This window comes from Vipera berus, assembly GCF_964194415.1.
Source record: "Vipera berus genome assembly, chromosome: 7".
Taxonomy (NCBI): domain Eukaryota; kingdom Metazoa; phylum Chordata; class Lepidosauria; order Squamata; family Viperidae; genus Vipera; species Vipera berus.
The window spans coordinates 55608653-55628153 of NC_138209.1; the positions used below are offsets into that span (position 1 = coordinate 55608653).

Here is a 19501-nt window from a genome sequence, read left to right on the forward strand (position 1 = left end):
GACATGGTTGTTCCAACAAGCGGACCTGGACTGACCATGGTTTTTAATTTGGTTTTTATCGTGTTAAATTGTCCCGTATTTCTTATATTCATTGTTTAATTCTTTTTTAATTTTTGTATTTTATGTCTCTTTAATTTTTATTGTTGTGAGCCGCCCTAAGTTCTTAGGGAGAAGGGCGGCATATAAATCTAATAAATCCTAATCCTAACTTATTTTTGTATTGTAAAGGTTCCTTTCTCATTTTTCTCAGTACTTCATCTCTTGTTGTTTTCTTTATAAATCTTACATGTACTTCTCTTGGTTGTTTTTTTCTTGCATAGCTCGAATTCATGCGAAATATTTCATCGATCTCCATTTGCATTTCAGCTTTATTTGCGTTTAGAGCCTCCGCCAACAGCCCAATAATCACAAATAATGTTCCGCTTGTCCCATTTCTACCATTGCCATTGCCCCCTCTAGCTCTTGTTTTGCTTGTTCTAATTTTTTATTTTTTTGTAGTAGTATTTCCACCTTTTTATCGATATCCTCAGTTTTATTTTCCATTTCGTGGATTCTCTGTTCATTTTTAATAATCTTTTGGTTTTGGTCTCCAAATTGTGCCTTTATATCCAGGATTTCTTCAGTTACTTTCTCAAGTTTACTTTGTGTTTCTTCATGATTTTTCTCTTGAATCAGTTTTAATGAAGCCTGTGTTTCATCTTGGGCAGTGCTTACTTTCTCACGCTGTAACATTGTCCCAAAAGATCCCTGGGTTGTTGGTCTAGAGATTGTCCCACAGAGGGCGCAGAAGAGGTTTTCTTCATGAGTCTAGTAATGTACTCATTTTGCAGCTTACAGTCTTAAGACTGTAAAACATTCATCTGGAATGTTGCAGCATCTCCAGGGTCTTGTGATTTACATTCAGATGCTTGGCAACTGATTCATATTTATGATGGTCACAGTGTCCCAGGGTCGTGTGAAGTGACCAAAATCTTCTGCAACCACCCAGCAGACAGGGGGAATAAAAACCAAACACGCCCCCTACCCCACCCCCGCTGCCAATCCTCAACAAAAATGCTCACAACAAGGAAAACCTCGGACAGGAGGAAGAGCGCCACTGGGCAGGCAGGCAGGTGTCTTGCTCGGCTGTGGCTTGGGGGGCACTATTTTTCAGTGCCATTGTAACTTCGAACAGTCACTAAGCGAACTGTTGTAAGTCGAGGACTACCTGTACTTCATCACTTTTTTCCTTTTTTTTGGACATCAAGTTTTCGACACGTTGCTAGGTGACTGGTGGTACTCGGATGTTGCCATATCCTAAAAGTGGTACAATGGGTGAAAAGGTTGAAAAGCCCTGTATTTTACAGTCCTGTGGGAGGACAGCACCCCCTTCCCCCAGAGAAATAAATATTTTTGGGAATATTATAAAGGCAGAATATTATATTTCCAAAAAGGATCTTAAAGGCAAACAAGCAGGCCCAGTTTTTCTTAACGGCCTCAGGCAGAGGCCAGGTCTGTAGAAATACAGGCATATTCTGCAAAAGACAAAAACCTGAACAACTTGAAGTGTTGGAAGATATATTTTATTGTATGTGATAGCTGTGTATCTATTATTCAATCCATATTATAAAGCCTGTTGGTTTAGACTGATTGCTCTTTGGATACCAAATACAGGACAGGATCCTGGAATGAAGAGTATAAAAAGCAACTGATTTAGTAGAACTCTATGGAATGAATTTATAGTCCATTGCTGTGGGTCTTTTCAAAGTAGCCCCCCCCCCCAAAATTAAAGTAGAAGAAATCAGTACACTGGCTGATTTCAGGTTCAAATTAACTGTTTTTAAAGCCAGAGTTGATCGTCGCAAAGCTGCTTTCTAAAAACTTTGCTTGTCTTGGGCCAGTCGAGTAATAAACTCAACCAGGGTACGTGTCGGCCTTCCCGCCATGCCTTTTCGCAGATATGGAACCTCATCTTTATTTTCCATTACACCAGCAATATCTAAATGAGCCCAGTGAGGAGCAGTCACAAATTCTTTCAGAAATGCAGCAGCTGTGCATGCGCCGCCAGACCTGATGGGAGAAAAGATAGTTTTATGTGCAAGATTATTTGCACTGTTCTTAATAATTTACATAGGAATAAAAGCTGTCTATAAAACTGCCTATCACCATGGAAAACATAACAAGATACTACCCCAAACTTGGATTCACATAACCAGAAGTCAGAATCTTAAGCCATGATTTCAACTTGAAAGATACAAACAAAACCCAACAGAAATGTGCAGTGTTTAATCTGGTATAAGCATTGTCTCTTTACTTGTCTGTGGCACATTTTCCTGGGCTCATGTGAAGTCACACTTACTTAGAAAAATAACAATTACAGAGGGAATGGCATAGTTGCACTACCATCTCTTTATAATTTTGTTCTTCAACAAAATGCTCCATTAGTTGGATTCAGAAAAACAACAATCCATTTCTGCATCACAACAACAAGCTGAAGCAAATTAGTAAATAATTTTCTCTCTGAGCAAAAGAGTGTTTGTTGATCTCATCAAAGTGGAAGGTCCAGTTATGCTTCCTCTGCCAAGCCATACCCACATGAACTCGACTATAGATTGTTGCTCTACTGGATCTTTGCCCAAATAAATAAGATCTGAAATATGTTTAGGCAGCTCCTCCTTTAACTCCTATTTGTCCAAGTTCTCTGTAGGCACTGGAAAAAGTAATGTGAGCATAATAGCATAGCAGCAGTATTGCATTTTAACTTAGCTATGTTACCTGTATTTTCCAATGTTATTGATATCTGCTAGGTGACAGTCTGTCATTTGCTTTGTGTAATGTTCAAAGAGAGGCATTCTCCAAACTCGATCCCCCGTCAGAATGCTAGCCTGTCAGTGTAGAGAAAAGCTATTCAGATATCAAATTTCCACAGTTCTTTACAGTCTTTAGTTTACTTACAATGGTTGACCCCAATAATTAGATTTAAACTGAAGCAGAGAATATGAAATACGGATATAAGATTCTAAGCTTCACTCTTCTACCAAAAACCCTTTCTTTTTTATACTGCTTCAGAAAAATAATAGACAGGAGGCACCAAGAGAATCCTTGCAGGCTGAAAACAGAAATGATCTTAGGAATGGGCACAGCTGGGTGGGACTGGCACTTTCAATTTTCTTCCTAATGATTTTCACAACCTGCCTTTTTCATAGTAATCCCCAATTCAAGCAATGTTATTACCAAACTATCCATGCATCAAGATCCCCACAAACTCAGGCCTGCCAGTGTATCTGTGAAGGTATTATTTATTAAATTTATATATGAAGTTGAGGATTTTGTGCATAATTTTATAGTTGCTTAAACTGAACATTTACCCTTCCAGTGCTCATTTCTTCTCCTTGAAACATTATTTTGATATTTTTTAATCTTTGCTTTATCCACCTAAATCATTTGTTCTCATTGTAAACTAAGCCACTTCTCATGCCTGCTTTCAGATTATGTCTGGCATCCATGCCTGATCAGAGGGCATGACCCTGAAACACTCATTGGGCTAAACGATGTGGTTGCCTATTTTATCTGCTGCCTACAGGAAATATGTATCTTGGCTACACAGGTGCTGCATTGGCAGGACCAATCTGATAGTAGTTTAGAAATTCATAACACAAATTGCTGAAATAATTAGGGGCATCAAAAATGCTGTTTTCCATTTTTCAGTTAACTAATATTAATAAATCCAAACTTGGTTCTCTTCTGTTTTTGTCTGAGAAGTATTAGAGAAAGGAACAAATATATTAAATTGCATTGCTGTGTTGTCTCCAGGTGGCTTACTTTAGGTATCAGTATAGACAGAAGCCTTTAGGAATGTTGAAAACAAGGTGAGGAAATTATCACTAGTTCACAAAAGTTTTATTAACTCCAAAGCTAACATTTTGTGTTTAGCTTTTGTAGTCAATAGTCACAACTTAAGTTCTCAATAAAAAGGATTTAATCTTTTCTTTAAAACTCTCTAAATCAAAACCTATCTTGAAATCAATTGTTAGTAGCACCACTTACCTCATATAGGTGATGCCACAGCTGCTTTGAATTTGTAAAAACCCCAGTAGCTGCTGATCCTAATGCTACATCCATAGCACCTATAAAGTATTATAAAATGCAAGTTATCCAGCCATTTTTCCATGTTGACTAACATTATAGTACTTGCTCATCAGCTAGCAATTTATATTCGCACTTCTAAAAATATCTTTTTTTCTTTTATTTGCAAGTTTATAGCATATAAATTTTTAAAAATTCAAAAAATTTGTTCTATGTCCTAGGAAAATGGACCATATTGCTGCACACCAGCATTACTATCAGGTGCACAGGAGATACTGTTTTGCAGCTACAACCAATTGTTGGACTTGTCTTATGAAAAATTTGTTTGATCCCTCCAACTCTTTTTTACTGTCTACTGCCAAGCAAAGATAATTTTATTCAGATGGTTTTGAGATTTGAGATTGAGATTTATTAAATTTATATGCCGCCCTTCTCCCCAAGGACTCAGGGCGGCTCACAACAATAAAAAACATAAAGTACAAAATTAAAAAAAAATACTTTTGATGTTTCAACCTTTTTATTATCTGCAATATCGGCACCTGGGATTTTTTTTGCTTTGCTTTTAATTACTTTAATTGCTCACAGGAAGCTGCTTAAATGCACAACCTTGCTGAAAAGATGTAATGTAATTAAAGCTGAATCTTCATTCAAAATAATCCTCTCTCAGTAGTCAGAATAGTGCTATAGGCAAGATTATTTTAAACAGCAAAGCTTATATTTTTGCATTTGAATATACAGCTTACTCTTCTTCCCTGGGTTGGGGGGAACCCTCTAAGTTAGGGGTCTCCAACCTCTGGGCCATGGCCCACTACCGGGTCGTGGGCTATTGGCCACTGGGCCATGTAAGTGGCTGGCAGGTGCATGTGTATATGCACATGCACAAGCCCACTCCTGCGAGTGTCACTGTTGCAAGCTTTTGTGGCCCCACTTGCACAAGCATCACAGGCATTTGCAACCTCATGCGCACAAGCTCTTATGGCCTTACTTGCATGAGCAATGGGTGCTCATGCACGCACATGCATTCACCCCCTACCCAAAAATCCCTTCTTTCCCCCCTCCCCCTGCTCTGGGCCGCCAACCCCGAAAGGTTGGGGAACTCTGCTCTAAGTAGTAAAAAAGAAAAAAAAGCCATTAGCTTTAAGATAATACAAATCATCTCTATGCAATTTGGAGGGTCTGCAGTTCGCTGAAACTCACAAAAACATCACATTATTAAAATATTCTGCATAGGAAGAGGAGCTTTTCATAGTATTCCTAATATTCTGGGAATATGGAGTACAGAAGCTTGAAACAAATAAAAAAGGGCTACCTGTTAATGTTGCAGTATCTAAAATTGCCCTTGGATTAAAACTGTGTGCATAGTGAAGAGCATCAGCCAACACCAATCTTCCCTCTGCATCTGTATTGTCAATCTTTTACGAAGGGATCAGAAAATCAGCAAGAGAAAATCACATTCTGTTTGTAATTACAAGTTTGCCTATATCAATAGCTAATTTTGAGGGCAATTAATAATACAGCTTAAAACTAAAATTTAATGCATTATAACTCTAAATCTGAAATAAATAAAATTACTACTATCAAATAATGGATACAATAGAGCCAAAAAGCTCAAAAGAGTATAATATTTGGGAAAACAGATTTATTTGCCACTAAGAACCCTTGGAGGTGCCTTTCCACCATTTCCTCTCTCTAGTAGCTACCTCCGGGCCCATATTTTGTAGAGTGGAATCTCCTATCCACACTGCAAATATGAAAGGCTGCAATTCTTTTATTATTTCAATGGTATTGCCAGAGGTCCCCAACCCCTGATCTGTGGACCAGTACCAGGCCACGGCATGCCAGCAACTGGTCTGCACAAACAAGCAAAACCCCATCCATGGGATGCAGGCAGCACACAAAACCACGCACCCTCTGTTTCATGGAAAACTCTCTCTCCACGGAACCAGTTCCTGGTGCCCAAAAGGTTGGAGACTTCTGGTATTGCAATCCTGAAAGACTAATGGTTAATACCAATAGTCTATCTCTATCCAATGTTTCTCAACCTTGGCAGCTTTAAGATATGTGGATATCAACTCCCAGAATTCCCCAACCAGCACAGGGCAACAATAGGGAACAGATGTTGTTGTTCTGTTAAATATGAGATTGCTACCATTCCCTCAAATCTGATGCCCTCCAATGAAGGTTAGAAATGTAAGCAAGCTTGGCCTCTAGGCCTTTCCATGGGGCTCTTGCAAGCAACTGTTGATTTAAAGTTCTATTTGTTCAACTAGAAATGATGTTAGTAGATGAAACCTCAGGTGCAACCCAAGCTCCTATTATCCTATTAAAACCTGTGCTAAATAAGCATCTTAAAACATACCTGAATCGTTTTTCCATTCATGGCTGTCACAACATCTCCGGGTTTATTTGCCTTCCCACTGGGCAAATTTTCACAAAGGGGGGCCAGACCTTAGATATAAAGAATGCCAACTGAATTTATGCATACTGTAACATTATTTGGTATTCTTTAAACCAGTGGTTCCCAACCTTTTTTATACCCCGCACCCCTAGAACGCTTCTGATATATTCTCGCACCCCTTACAAAAGTTTGAAATAATGGCAACGAATTATCCATATACACAATAATTTTGAACACCCAAGTTTTTGCATTCCCTGGAATATCAGCTCGCATCTTCCCTGGTTGGGAACCCCTGCTTTATACCATGCTGCTTTTAAAACTTGAATCAAAAATTCCTCAGCAGTGGTATTGTTTCCCTGGTATCTATTTACCTGATGCCAAGACTCAATTCCTTTGCTCACCTTTCAATAAGCAAATTTGTACAAATGCCAGGGTTTAGTCCTTGCAAAATAGATAAACTTGAACATTTCTCTCCACTGTTTCCTGTTTGATATTTGTCAATGTTTTGAAGGAAAAGGGTCAGTGATGGAGTTCAGCCAGTTCGCACCACTTTGGCAGAACTGGTAGCTATTTTTTTGTTGCTCAGGCCCAGAATGGACTTCTGGAAGCAGCATCCACACCAAGAAATGGTTGTTCACATATCTGAATACCACCACTGAAAAGGGTACTCCCTCACCCAATTTATTTTTCCTAGAGGAATAAAACAAGCTAAAAATTGGGACGGAGGTTGTAAAAAGTTTGAAGGCCCACTGATCCATATGAAATGGTCTTATGAATTTCTAATAAGACTTCTAGAATAGTATTTTAATGTGCATAAACATTAAAGGTATTAACATGATGCTGAATTATATGGCAAAACCCTGGAAAAAGTGATATTATTCTAGATATTTTGATTTTGGAAATGTGTAATTTTTCTGTTCTGCAAAAGGCAATGTTTTCAACAAATCAACAAATGAAGCAGTTATGTTCTTCTTTAGCATACATTTTATGATACTTTGCAATAATACTGTGGTATCATTAGGTAATTTCATTTTATTTTTGTATTTAATTGTATACTAATACTACACTAAAAAGTACTATAAGGTATTTTTTGTAAACCCGAAAGTTAACCATATATATTAGTATTACATTTTAGTACAATGATAACTTTATTGTCACTTTGAATGTACACCAATCGGCAAACATCAAAATGAAATTTCGTTGCATACAGCTCTCAAAGGGTCACCACCTCCGATATATACTCCTTGTTCGTGGCCCGCTCAAATTTCACATTGTCCATTTTAGTCTCTAGGGAGTGAACGATGGCAAACAGGACAGATGGAAATGGGGCCTCATGTGGATTAGTCCTCAAGTTAGCTTGTATTCTGACAATCTCGCCTTCTTTCCTTTTTCTGATCCTGACTCTTCCACCTTTTCCTTAAAGAGGCCTTGCTTCTTTTCGCCCCTGGAGCACGCTGTTGCTGCCACCAACTCCTCCAAAAGCCTCTCTCTCTTCCTCTGGGCCTGCCAACAGCCTCATCCAGTTCCTTTGCTCCATAAGCTCCAGGTCCTCTCCTCCTCTGCCTCCTCTGGAAACAGCCCTGATTTGCAATACAATCCATCACTAGGCCAGCAGTCAGATCTTGCTGCTGGTAGAACAAATTCAAACAGTGCCAACGACTTTTAACGGTCTCACCAACAGTTTCAAAACAACTAGAAACTCGCCATGCCAGCAAAGATTGTCGGTCGTATACTGTTAACTTTAACCCTTTACTATGAAATTTGTTAAATTCTGTTATATTCTTAAAGTGGTTGTCGGATTTGTTTAGTTTTAATTATGTAATTATTGTTCATTCTGCTACTCTTTTTTATATTCTTCTAAAATAAAGAAAAACATTTGAAAATGAAATAAAATACAGGTTATCTTCAATTAAAGACTCCAAGTTAGGCTGGAATTTCCATTGCTAAACAATGCAGTCATAAAGCATGATGTCATATGATGGTACTGCTTAACAAAGGCAATCCCTGTTGCCATCATTAAGTGAATTGCCATGGGTCACAAAGTGAAGACCTCATGTGACCACCATTTGCGACTATCTCCTGGCCTCCCCATTGGCTTTGCTTATAGGAAGCCAGCAAAGAAGATCACAAATGGTGGCTGCAGGATACTACAATATCATAATTGCAAGCCAGGTGTCCCAATCACAATCATGGAAACATTGCAGTGGCTGGAACTAGGATGACCAGAAGCATCACTTGTTCAGTGCCATCACAAGTTTGAATAGTTGCTGGATGAGTGATTATTAAGCAAGGACCACATGTGATTAGGTAAAGGATATCTTCTCATCTAAAACACCATGTGAGAGGAGAATAGGGAGAGCAACCGGGAATCCTTACAAAGTGGTAAACCCCAAACTGGAACATCTACTGGAATCTCTGAACTAGAAGACTCTTGATGATGAAATCTCACCACTCAACATTACCAGATTTTGTTTTGGAGAAGAAGCCAGAGGGACAAGTCAATCCAGCCTTCAATTTCAGCAGCTAACTCAGTTTGCTTGAGATGTTAGGTTCAGGAGCTTCTATTTCCAGCCCAAGAAGCAAATCATGGGATAACTTTTCTGCCACAGACCTTGGAGAATCAAGATGGGCTGACCCCAAGGTCTGTTGACATCTCTTTCCAATTCAAATAACTCTTGTGAATTTATTCTTCTACAATCTACTTACCAATTAAATTAATGGGTAACTTCAATTCTGCAGCTGTGATAATGGCAGAAAAAATGGTGGCTGCTCCTCCCATATCTGCTCTCATGGCATCCATACTGGCTGAAGGCTTGATCGAAATGCCACCGCTGGGGAAAAATATGAGATGCCACAAAGATTGGTCTCTTTGCCCACCCAACCCCTCAAAACTTACAGTATCAAGAGTAAACTTTGCTGTGATGCCAAGCCACAATTTGTTTTGTTTTAATAAATGAAAAAGCATGGACTATTATAAATCTGAAAGGGAAGTTCTACAAGATAGAGAAACATTCATTTCAGATCTTCTGGAATAATACTAGAGAAGAATTAAATAGGCTGAAATTGTAGGTAAACAGGACAATCAAAATCCATCTGATGGTAAAAAAATACCATGATTACCTAACAGCTGCCTGTAAAGTTCCCTTTGTCCAGTCTCACTATCCACACACTTTCTGAAAATGAATCCATTGTCAGAAGCCCATTTTTCCAGCACAACTTCGGGAATTTTCTCCTATCCTGCTCCCAGGCCATGAGAGACTCACCCTTAGGCAGCCTCAGTATTCAAAAAATATAGCTCTATCTCATTGTAGTTTTCTTATTGGATTATAGCACTTATTCTTAATTTTAATCTGCATTTTTTGTTTTTCAGAATTTACTTAGCCCCTCTGTGTGCTTCTCAGTGGAGAAAAACAAGGTATAAATTCAGTAAATAGAATAAATCTAACAAATGGATCCATTGCAGAGATGTTCTTTAATAGAATTTTTTGAGAGTAATCTCTGCAATGGATTCTTCATTTAGATTTATTTATTTGTATCTTTATATACAGGTGGAAGGAAAAACTTCCCAATTATTCCATGGCCCCTAAATGGTTCCTCCATGATCCCTATCTGAAGCTCCATAGCTCCCTCCCTTTAAGACATGAGACCAGAACCTGGAAAACTTCTTCCCCTAGAGATCACATAACCTTGGAAAGATAAATGAGCTAAAACCATCTTTCTAAAATCCCTTTCAATGGAGTTTGCATTGCATTCATCTGCACTTTCAAAGCACATATTCTGGGAACAGGGGAAAAATTCTGCTCCAAAATGCTCTTAAGATGCTCACCTATCAAAAGTTATCCCCTTTCCAACAAATACCAATGGAGCTTCTTTGGGGTTGTTGCTGCCTTGGTAGTGGACTTCCAAAAAGACTGGGGGTTCATCTGAGCCTTTTGCCACACTCCAAAATGACCCCATTCCTCGCTCCTGTATCCAAGATTTATCTCTGTAACGACAGGGAACAATTTCCATTATTTCTTTCCCAGTTACTGAAAGAGGACACACATTGCATTCCCGAATGCCAGCAGTAAAATAACTTTTTTCTCAAATTCTAAGATAATAAAAAAGTAAATAAATAAAAAGATTTATATTAACCAAGTTTCCCCTTTACAACTATTCGGTGGAAACGCTCCTCTGCAACAGTTGCTTTTACAGTATCCTTTTTAAAATTCTTTTACAGTAAAGCATGGATATTTTCATGAATGCCCTTGGCAACAAGTAACACCATCCTGCCCTTCCTCTTTGCAGGGATTCATGGAAAAGAGTAAACCAGGAAAACATTGCTCTCAGACCAATGAAACGGTTAATTTGTTAGGTCTGTACCAACCAATTGTACTTTTCCTGATTTCTGCATAAAATACTTCCCCTTAATTAATTTTCAAAGCACAGGCGGTCCTCAGTTTATGGCCAGGCACTTGGCAACCATTCAGTTATGATAGTCCTCTGTAAAAGCAACTTATGACTCAATTCCAAAGTTCCAATGGATGCCCCACCCCCATTCATGTGACTGTATTTTTGCTGCTTAGTAACTCCGCAGATATATGGTCATTTGCAGCATCCCACAGTCAGGTGACTACGATTTACATTTCTGCCAGAAACCAGTATTTATTTCCAGTTTCATCACTTAATGACCATGGCATTTGCTTAACCTGTGGCAGCTTCTTAATGACTGCCACAAAAATGGACATAAAAATGCAGGGCCAGTCACATGGTGACCTGCTTTATGACTATCAAAATTATGACACTAATGGGCAGGTTCAATTAGCATTGTAAGTCAAGGATTACCTGTATTATCTTGAAGGCTTCCTTCTACAGCAGGGGTGTCAAACTGCCGGCCCATGGGCCTGTTGCATCAGGCGGAGGCCGCACCCACCCCAGCTCCAGCAATGCAAAAAAAGTTATGATACGTTGCAACATATCACATGATACGGCAAATTTGACACCCGTGTTCTACAGCAACTATAACCAGCTGTCTTGTAAGCAACAAAGCTAGGAAGATCCGTTTCCCTTAGTTGCATTATAACTGGCATGTAGGGATTATTTGTAAACAGCACAATTGCAATGCATAAATCAGCAGATAATAGGCTGTTTCTTTGACTAATAAATTACACTGCTTCCCCTTTTCTCACCTCTCTCCCAAAATCTCTTGCAAAATGGCCTGAATTTTGAAACCAGATTTCTGCCTTTTAGGGTTTTTTTAATTACATTATAATGTAAAATACAAAAATACAAAAGCAAATAATAGGAAAAGTAGGGGAGAAAAAAGTGAACAGAAAAGTATAGAGAAGAATGGAAAAAGAAAAAATAAGGCATTGCACCTCCGACTCCCTTTGATGCAGTAGAATAGGAAGTAATATCAAACATCAACTTTTTACTTTTACATAATAGTATAAACCAGTGTTTTTCAACCTTTTTTGGGCAAAGGCACACTTGTTTCATGAAAAAAATCACGAGGCACTCCACCGTTTTCCGCACCGTTGGGCCTCCCCACGGTCGCTACACAAACGGTCGTAAGTTGAGGATGGCCTGTGTTCTCAAGGGGTTGGACTAGATGACCTCCAAGGTCCCTTCCAACTTCTTCTTCTTCTTCTTCTTCTTCTTCTTCTTCTTCTTCTTATTATTATTATTATTATTATTATTATTATTATTATTATTATTATTATTATTATTAGCCTCTTTATTTTATTTTATTTTGGGGCTTTTGTTTTTGCTGTGAAGGAAAAGGAAAGCTTGCATTTCTTTTTAATTTATCTTTCTGTATTCTTTTTTCTCTTCTTTTCTTTCTTCCTTCCTTCCTTCCCTCTCTTCCCTCCCTCTCTTTTCTTTCTTTATCTTCCTTCCTTCCTTTCTCTCTCCCACTTTCTTTCCCTCCCTCTCTCAATTTCTTGCTTTCTACTTGCTGTGGAAATTGGAAGCTACTTGCATTTCTTTTTAATTTTTCTTTCTGCATTTTTCTCCTTCATTTATTTTTCTTTCTCTTTCTTTCTTTCTTTCCTTCTTTCTTTCTTTTCTCTTTCTTTCTTTCTTTTCTCTTTCTTTCTTTCTATCTTTCTTCCTTTCTTTCCTGCCTTTCTCTCTCCCACTTTCTTTCCCTCCCTCTCCCGGTGCCCAGCCGAGGCCGTGCAACAGGCAACAGCCTCCTCAGGGCTCAGCCAGCCAGAACTCACCCTCCCGTCTAGCTCAGCCCGTTCGGTAAAAATGCCAAACGGGCTCAGAAGGCGTTCCCAGGCACTCCGCCGCAGGCCCCAGGCGCCCTGTCGCTCGGAACGGCCCGGCCACTTTAGGTCCAGGTTCCCCGCCGCCCGACTCATCTTCGGCGGCCTCAGAAACGTTGCCGCCGCCGCAGGTCAGGCCCGGCGGACCTGGACCGGCACACCAACATCTCCCGCGGCCTCTGCAAGTTGTTACGGCACCGGGAACTCCCGGTGCCCAGCCGAGGCCGTGCAACAGGCAACAGCCTCCTCAGGGCTCAGCCAGCCAGAACTCACCCTCCCGTCTAGCTCAGCCGCGGGCCACGGCCATCTTCTCCGGAGGGAGGTAAAAAAAAAAAATTCCCACGGCACACCAGGCAACAGCTCGCGGCACACTAGTGTGCTGCGGAACAGCGGTTGAAAAACACTGGTATAAACTAGCCGATTCTATAACCACAGATCTATCTAATCAGTAAAACCCAAAATCAAAGTCTCATTTTTTTTCCATCTCAAGCACAAATTCCCTAAGCGGTTTCCAAGTAGAAACAAAAGTACTTGTGTTGGTTTTCTTTTATCAAAACAGTCATTTAGCCATCTCTGCTAACTCCACCAGCTTTTGCAATCATTCATCCATTGTGGGGATTAAAATGTCCTTCCATTTTTGTACACAGAGTAATCTTGAAGCCATCAGTATATTTAACATCAAAAGTAGTATAAGTACATACAAACTTTTAATGGAACTTATCAGTAGTTTTGATCAGTGACATCATCAAAGTAAACAAAGCCACGTGCTGATTACGTCACCAGGCCATGCCAATAAATGGAAGTGACGTGCGCAGCCCTCCTCCCCGGATGTGACGTGCATAATCCACACCCCCACCCCTCGTGGTACAGGACTCACAAGGCCATAACCCTAGCCGGCTATGACGTGTAGGCCCAACCCCATCAAAATAAGCATGGGTAACCCTAACAGATAAGGTGTGGTGTAAGGTCATAGCCCTATTTCCAGATGGTGCTTGCCGAACCTAATCCCATCAACAAACATGTGGCGGTCAAGCTTCTGTGTTTACATTAACCCTAGACTAATTCCATGAACGTGCAAATCCAAAAGAAACACAGAGACCTGTGTTTTTGGGAAACAAAACCCTGCTTTTGGGGGGGGGGTGGTAATTAAAAAAAAGCTTTTTATTTCTAATCATTCTAGCCTAATGATGCTTTTAATTTTTGTGGAGTTTTAAAAATCAATACCTCAAAAGCTGGGGGTGGGAGGGGGGAAAAGGATCACCTAAAAGGCGGCCAGGGTTTGCATTTAAACCAGGCAATTTTAAAAACATTTTCCCTGAGTGTAGGGGGAAAAAAACCACAGACCTTTTAAAGCCCACAGCTGGTTTTTTACCTTTGTAAAAATCTAGAGATGTATATTTTGGCATTTGTAACCCCCTCGAATCCATATGTACGCGTAACCGTTCATAGCAGAGATTTAATAAAATTTATTCTAACCTTACAGCAAAAGCGAAGCATTTCTGACTGGTCAGAACAGATTGATGTTTTAGGTATGTGTGTTGTGGGCATGTCTGGACATGTCATTCCCCGTGATTCTGGACAGGCACAAGGCTCAAGGACGTGTCATAGCATACGTGGGGGGGGGGTTGTACAGGCAGGTCTGAACAGCTAGCAAATTAATTCCAGCAGGCTTCTGAAGATGGCAAATATTGATGGTGATTTGTTTGATGTAAATTTGACCCCCAAACCTCCCAAGCGTAGACGTAGAATAAGAAAAGGACCTGACCTATGCGGCATCGTGGAAGACAACAAATTTATAAAGCCTTGTTGTTGCAGATTCTGCAAAACATCAAATGGTAAGTAAATATAAAAATTAAGAAAACAGTATTTTGATTAGTTGAAACAGCTAGACTAATTCTACCTTATTTCCTGTTTTAGAAACGGTGGAATCTCAAAATGCCAGCATGCCTCAGATTCTGAAAGCGTGTATCATTAAAATATTACACCATTGTTTAATGGGGTGCCTACAATCAGATGAAGACCATACGGATGGAACCAGTGAAACAGAGCTTATTAGCAGCTTATGCTTTAGACTTTCTATGCCTCATGTTCTCTGGGTCATCGTCAGTATTTCTGACAAAGTGAATAACTTATATTTCACCAGGGATTCCCTTGGGGAGCTCAAGAAATTTATACATCGTATAGAGCTTATGCGTGATCCGCTGTCATTAATGTCAAAGATTGAAGCCAAATTGCCATTGTCTCTGAAGAGGATATGTCAGAATGTAACAGAAATTGATTACAAGAAACTGTTAACGCTATGAAATTTATAATAAAAGGTGCTTTACAAATCACATGAAAGTTGTATTATATTTTTTTCTTGATATGAGGGTGGACTGGTCAAAAGGAGTGAAGAACTCAGCAGAATTAATTACAAGAAACTATTAACACTATGAAGTTTACATTTGCTGGCCTCATATTTAATCCTATCAGGTGCTAGACACAGATATATAATCTAATCATTTGGCTGGGGGGTTACCTGATTGGTGGGCGATGTGATTTTTGACATAGCCAGAGTGTACAAAAAGTAGGATTCATACTGACCCCAGACACGTTTGTCAGTTTCTGGCATATTCATACCTCTGGACCCCTGTGATCTGCTAAGAAGACCCTCTTTACAGAATGGATGCTACAAATGTAAGTAATTTTATTGCTAATTTTTGAAACATTGTTCCTCTTAGCTATAAAAATGTGTTTATAATATTAATGGCCTGTTTGTTTTCTTTTACTAGATGGAATTAACTGATTCTGAATGTGTAAGGGGTGCAGATCTTGTAAGTAGTTTTGTTGCTAAAATTTTGAAACACTGCCCCTCTTAGATATAAAAAAGAATGTATTTATAATATTCATGGCCTGTTTGTTTTCTTTTACTAGATGGAATTAACTGATTCCGAATGTGTAAGGGGTGCAGATCTTGTAAGTAGTTTTATTGCTAAATTTTGAAACACTGTCCCTCTTAGATATAAAAAAAGAATGTGATTATAATATTCTTGGCATGTTTGTTTTCTTTTACTAGATGGAACTGACTGATTCCGAATGTCTGAGGTTTTATAATGGTATTTGTTTTTCATACCTACATACATTCAGATTCTTACAAAACTTTCTGCAACATTTCTGACCATTGGGTTTTTCTTTTCCTTCAGAATGGGAAGATGATCAACCATTTGTGGATCTCACTATACCCACAGAGCAGGAAGGACCCCGGCATGGCATGACCCCTCAACCATGCACAAGCCACACAGCACAAGAGTTAGGAGGTATAACATCTAGCATTTTATCCAACTACAAATCCATTCGTATTATTTTATAATCTAAAAAAGGGGTGTGTTTGTATTATATTATTAGGAATGTAGGTGATAACATTTTGTTTGTTTGATTAACCAGGGCCGCCCTGCAAAAAAGCAAAAATGCATGGAGGCGAACTCCCCGCATCCCCAGCAGACAGTGATAGTAGTGAACCTACGCCTGTATCTCAACAAGAAGAGGAGATAAATCATTCTATGCCCCAGCTACAAAGCACTAACTCTGCAAACTCTCAGAATTTGAACAATGTTTATCTGGATTTGGTGCAAGAGTGGGAGCATCCTATCCGAAATTTCATGGCTGTGGAATACTATCAGCGATATAGATTTGTTAATGTTGACCAAATTCAGTCTTTTGCACATGCTATAGATGCTATTCATAATGCTATACAGCATGTTTTGAATAATGTTGCTAGAGACATAGGTGCAAATGATTTTGTTCAACTCCGGTTGGATGCAGATGGGTTAAATCATCCTCTTTTCTCCGAGGAGGAATATGGATGGTTTAAATGCTGATGATTTTCTGACCAGTATTGAAAATCTGCTTCAAAGTAAAGCAGAGATATTGGGGGGGGGGAGATTTACAATTAGTGGTTACCATTGTGAGGAACAATGAGGGGGGAGGGCTTAGGAAGTTAAGCACTGTGCTGCTCACCAAAGTACTGGAGAAAAAAAGACGTCACCTAGTAGATTTCAATGTGGAAGGCGCATTTCTGTGTTTTGCTAGCTGCTTGCTCTGGCTCATTGGCGGGGGTCTTAGTAATGAAGAAATTATTACCAGGGCCAGGGAACTTCACATCAGACTGGGTATTTCCACAGAAAACATGGTTAACTTTTCTCAGGTACACCTCTTTGAAAAAGCTTTAGGGGTTACTATAAAGATCTTGTTTTATCTGCAGGACGGATGGAGGTTTTTTGTTACAGGCCTCCCACAGCAAGAAAAAATAGTGTTTATATTGTTACATGACAATCATTACTATGCCATCAAAAATATAAAGGGTTTCCTGGGCGAACGCTATTTCTGTAAATTTTGCCACACCCACTATCACCATAAATTTAGTCATGGTTGTCAATATATCTGCAGATCATGTCTCAAGCAAGAATGCAAGCAGGTAGAGAAGGAAAAGATGCGCTGCTATAGGTGCAAAGTGGTTTGTCATTCTAAGGTATGTTTTGAAACTCACACACAGCTAGCTACGGAGGGAAAAGTTGACTGTAAGAGTAAAGAATATTGTGAAAAGTGTGGGGTTAAAAAGACAAAACCCCTCCCAACCCCCTCCCCTCTCCCCAACCCTCCCCAACACCTCCCTCCCCTCCCCTTCCCCCCTCCCCGACTTCCCAGAACTCAATACAGGGTATAAATATACAAACAATCATAGTCTACCTTATGCAAACAACAATAAAATATTAAATCTATCGCACTTTAACTCTTATAAAATAACTACAAGCAATTTAAATATCACATCAAAACTTATTCAAATGCTAGATGAAACTTTTTAGTCCCATATTTATTCTGGATATAATCAATCCATCTTCACCACTCCACAATATATCTCTGTTGCGACTGGTCTTTCAAGTACGCTGAGATCTTTGCCATTTCCGCCAGATTGGAAACTTTTAAAGTCCATTCTTCTATAGTCGGCAGTTCTTCCTTCTTCCAATATTGCGCTACTAAAAGTCTCGCTGCCGTAATTAAGTTCAACATCAGCTTAGTGTCCACAACAGTAGTATCAGTAATAATGCCCAGTAAAAACAGTTGCGGACAAAACTTTATCCTTTTCTTGAATATCTTTTGCATGTTCCACCAAATTTTAATCCAAAAAGCTTTAACCTTTTTACAGGTCTACCATATATGAAAATACGTTGCATCTTCACCGCCACACCTCCAACATTTGGGCTGGCAGTTCGGATACATACTTGCTAATTTTTTAGGATCTAAGTGCCACCTATAAAACATTTTATAAAAGTTCTCTCTTAGGTTTTGAGCCTGCGTAAATTTTACATTTCTCACCCAAATCTTTTCCCAAGTATCCATTGTAATGACTTCTTGAAAATTCTGAGCCCACTTTATCATACAGTCTTTAACAAGTTCTGTCTCTGAATCAATTTCTATCAATGCAAGATATATCCTTTTAATATGTGCTTGACCTTGATCTCTAATTTGCTTTACCAGATTTTCATCAATCATTGAAAAACCAATTTTCTGGTCTTCCTTCCACCTGGCCTGTAATTGCCCATACTGAAACCAAGTTTGTACAATCTTTTCTTCTCTTAAAATATTATATGGCTTTAATTGCCATACATTCCTTTCCAAACTTAAAATTTCCTTATATGTAGTCACATCATGTTTAAACGCAACATTTATATTTTCTATTGCGTGTTTCGGTATTGCCCTTATAGGTATCTTATAATTTAACTTGTGTCTATACTTTTTCCAAACTCGCAACAGAGCATACCTTAAAATATGTACCTTGAACACATTATCCACCTTCTTATCATACAATAAGTATGCATTCCATCCAAATAACAAATCATGGCCTTCAAGATTTAGTAATCTCGCTTGTGTTAAATTAAACCAATTACTTATCGCTGACAAAGCAGCAGCTTCATAATATAATTTAAAATTAGGCATTTTAAGACCACCTCTCTCACGCGTATCCTGCATAATCTTAAATTTAACTTGTGGCCTTTTCCCTGCCCAAACAAATTTATTAATACCTTTTTGCCATTCCTCCAAGTTTGAATCCATTTTAAGTATAGGTATCATTTGAAATAAAAATAAAAATTTTGGCAAAACATTCATTTTCAGAGCTGCAATTCTTCCCAATAAAGATAATTGTAATTTTTTCCAACTATCTAATTCTTTTTGAACTTTTCCCCATAACTTTTCATAATTATTTTTATATAACTTTACATTTGAGGGTGACAAATATATCCCCAAATATTTAACCCTTTTAACTATTTCAAATCCCGTTAACTCTTCTAAGACAGCCTTTTGTGATACTGTCATATTCTTAGACAACATTTTAGTTTTTTGTGTATTAACCTTAAATCCAGAAACTTTCCCATATTGCTTTATAATCTCCATCAATTCTACAACTGAATAGTCAGGCTGAGTCACTGTAACAACCAGATCGTCTGCAAATGCCCTCAATCTATAATCCTGGTCTCTAATTTGAATTCCCTTAATTTTGTCCGAACCCCGTATTTTAATCAATAATATCTCCAATGTTAAAACAAATAATAAGGGTGACAATGGGCACCCCTGCCTTGTACCCTTTTCAATATTACATACTTCAGTCAAACTATTATTAACTATTATGCGGGCTGTTTGCTTTTGATATAATGCCCTGATTGGTTGTAAAAATTTATCCCCAAATTTCATTTTATCTAATACTTTCAACAAAAATTGCCAATCCAATTGATCAAAGGCTTTTTCAGCA

The 19501-nt window shown here is 38.8% G+C and overlaps 1 protein-coding gene across 2 annotated transcripts in view; it reads right to left on the reverse strand.

Moving 5' to 3' along the window:
• Positions 1–1552: 1552 nt before the first annotated feature.
• LAP3 (leucine aminopeptidase 3) overlaps positions 1553–19501 on the reverse strand; it is a 52431-nt gene continuing 34482 nt past the window's right edge. For both annotated transcript variants that reach the window (XM_081332629.1, XM_081332630.1), the window contains exons 7-13: positions 10290–10448; positions 9170–9294; positions 6425–6513; positions 5375–5477; positions 4027–4106; positions 2755–2864; positions 1553–2049 (exon numbers count right to left, since the gene is read on the reverse strand). In XM_081332629.1, coding sequence (XP_081188755.1) covers positions 1854–2049; positions 2755–2864; positions 4027–4106; positions 5375–5477; positions 6425–6513; positions 9170–9294; positions 10290–10448 — 862 coding nt within the window. In that variant the 3' untranslated portion in view covers positions 1553–1853. The remainder of the gene's footprint in view (positions 2050–2754; positions 2865–4026; positions 4107–5374; positions 5478–6424; positions 6514–9169; positions 9295–10289; positions 10449–19501) is intronic.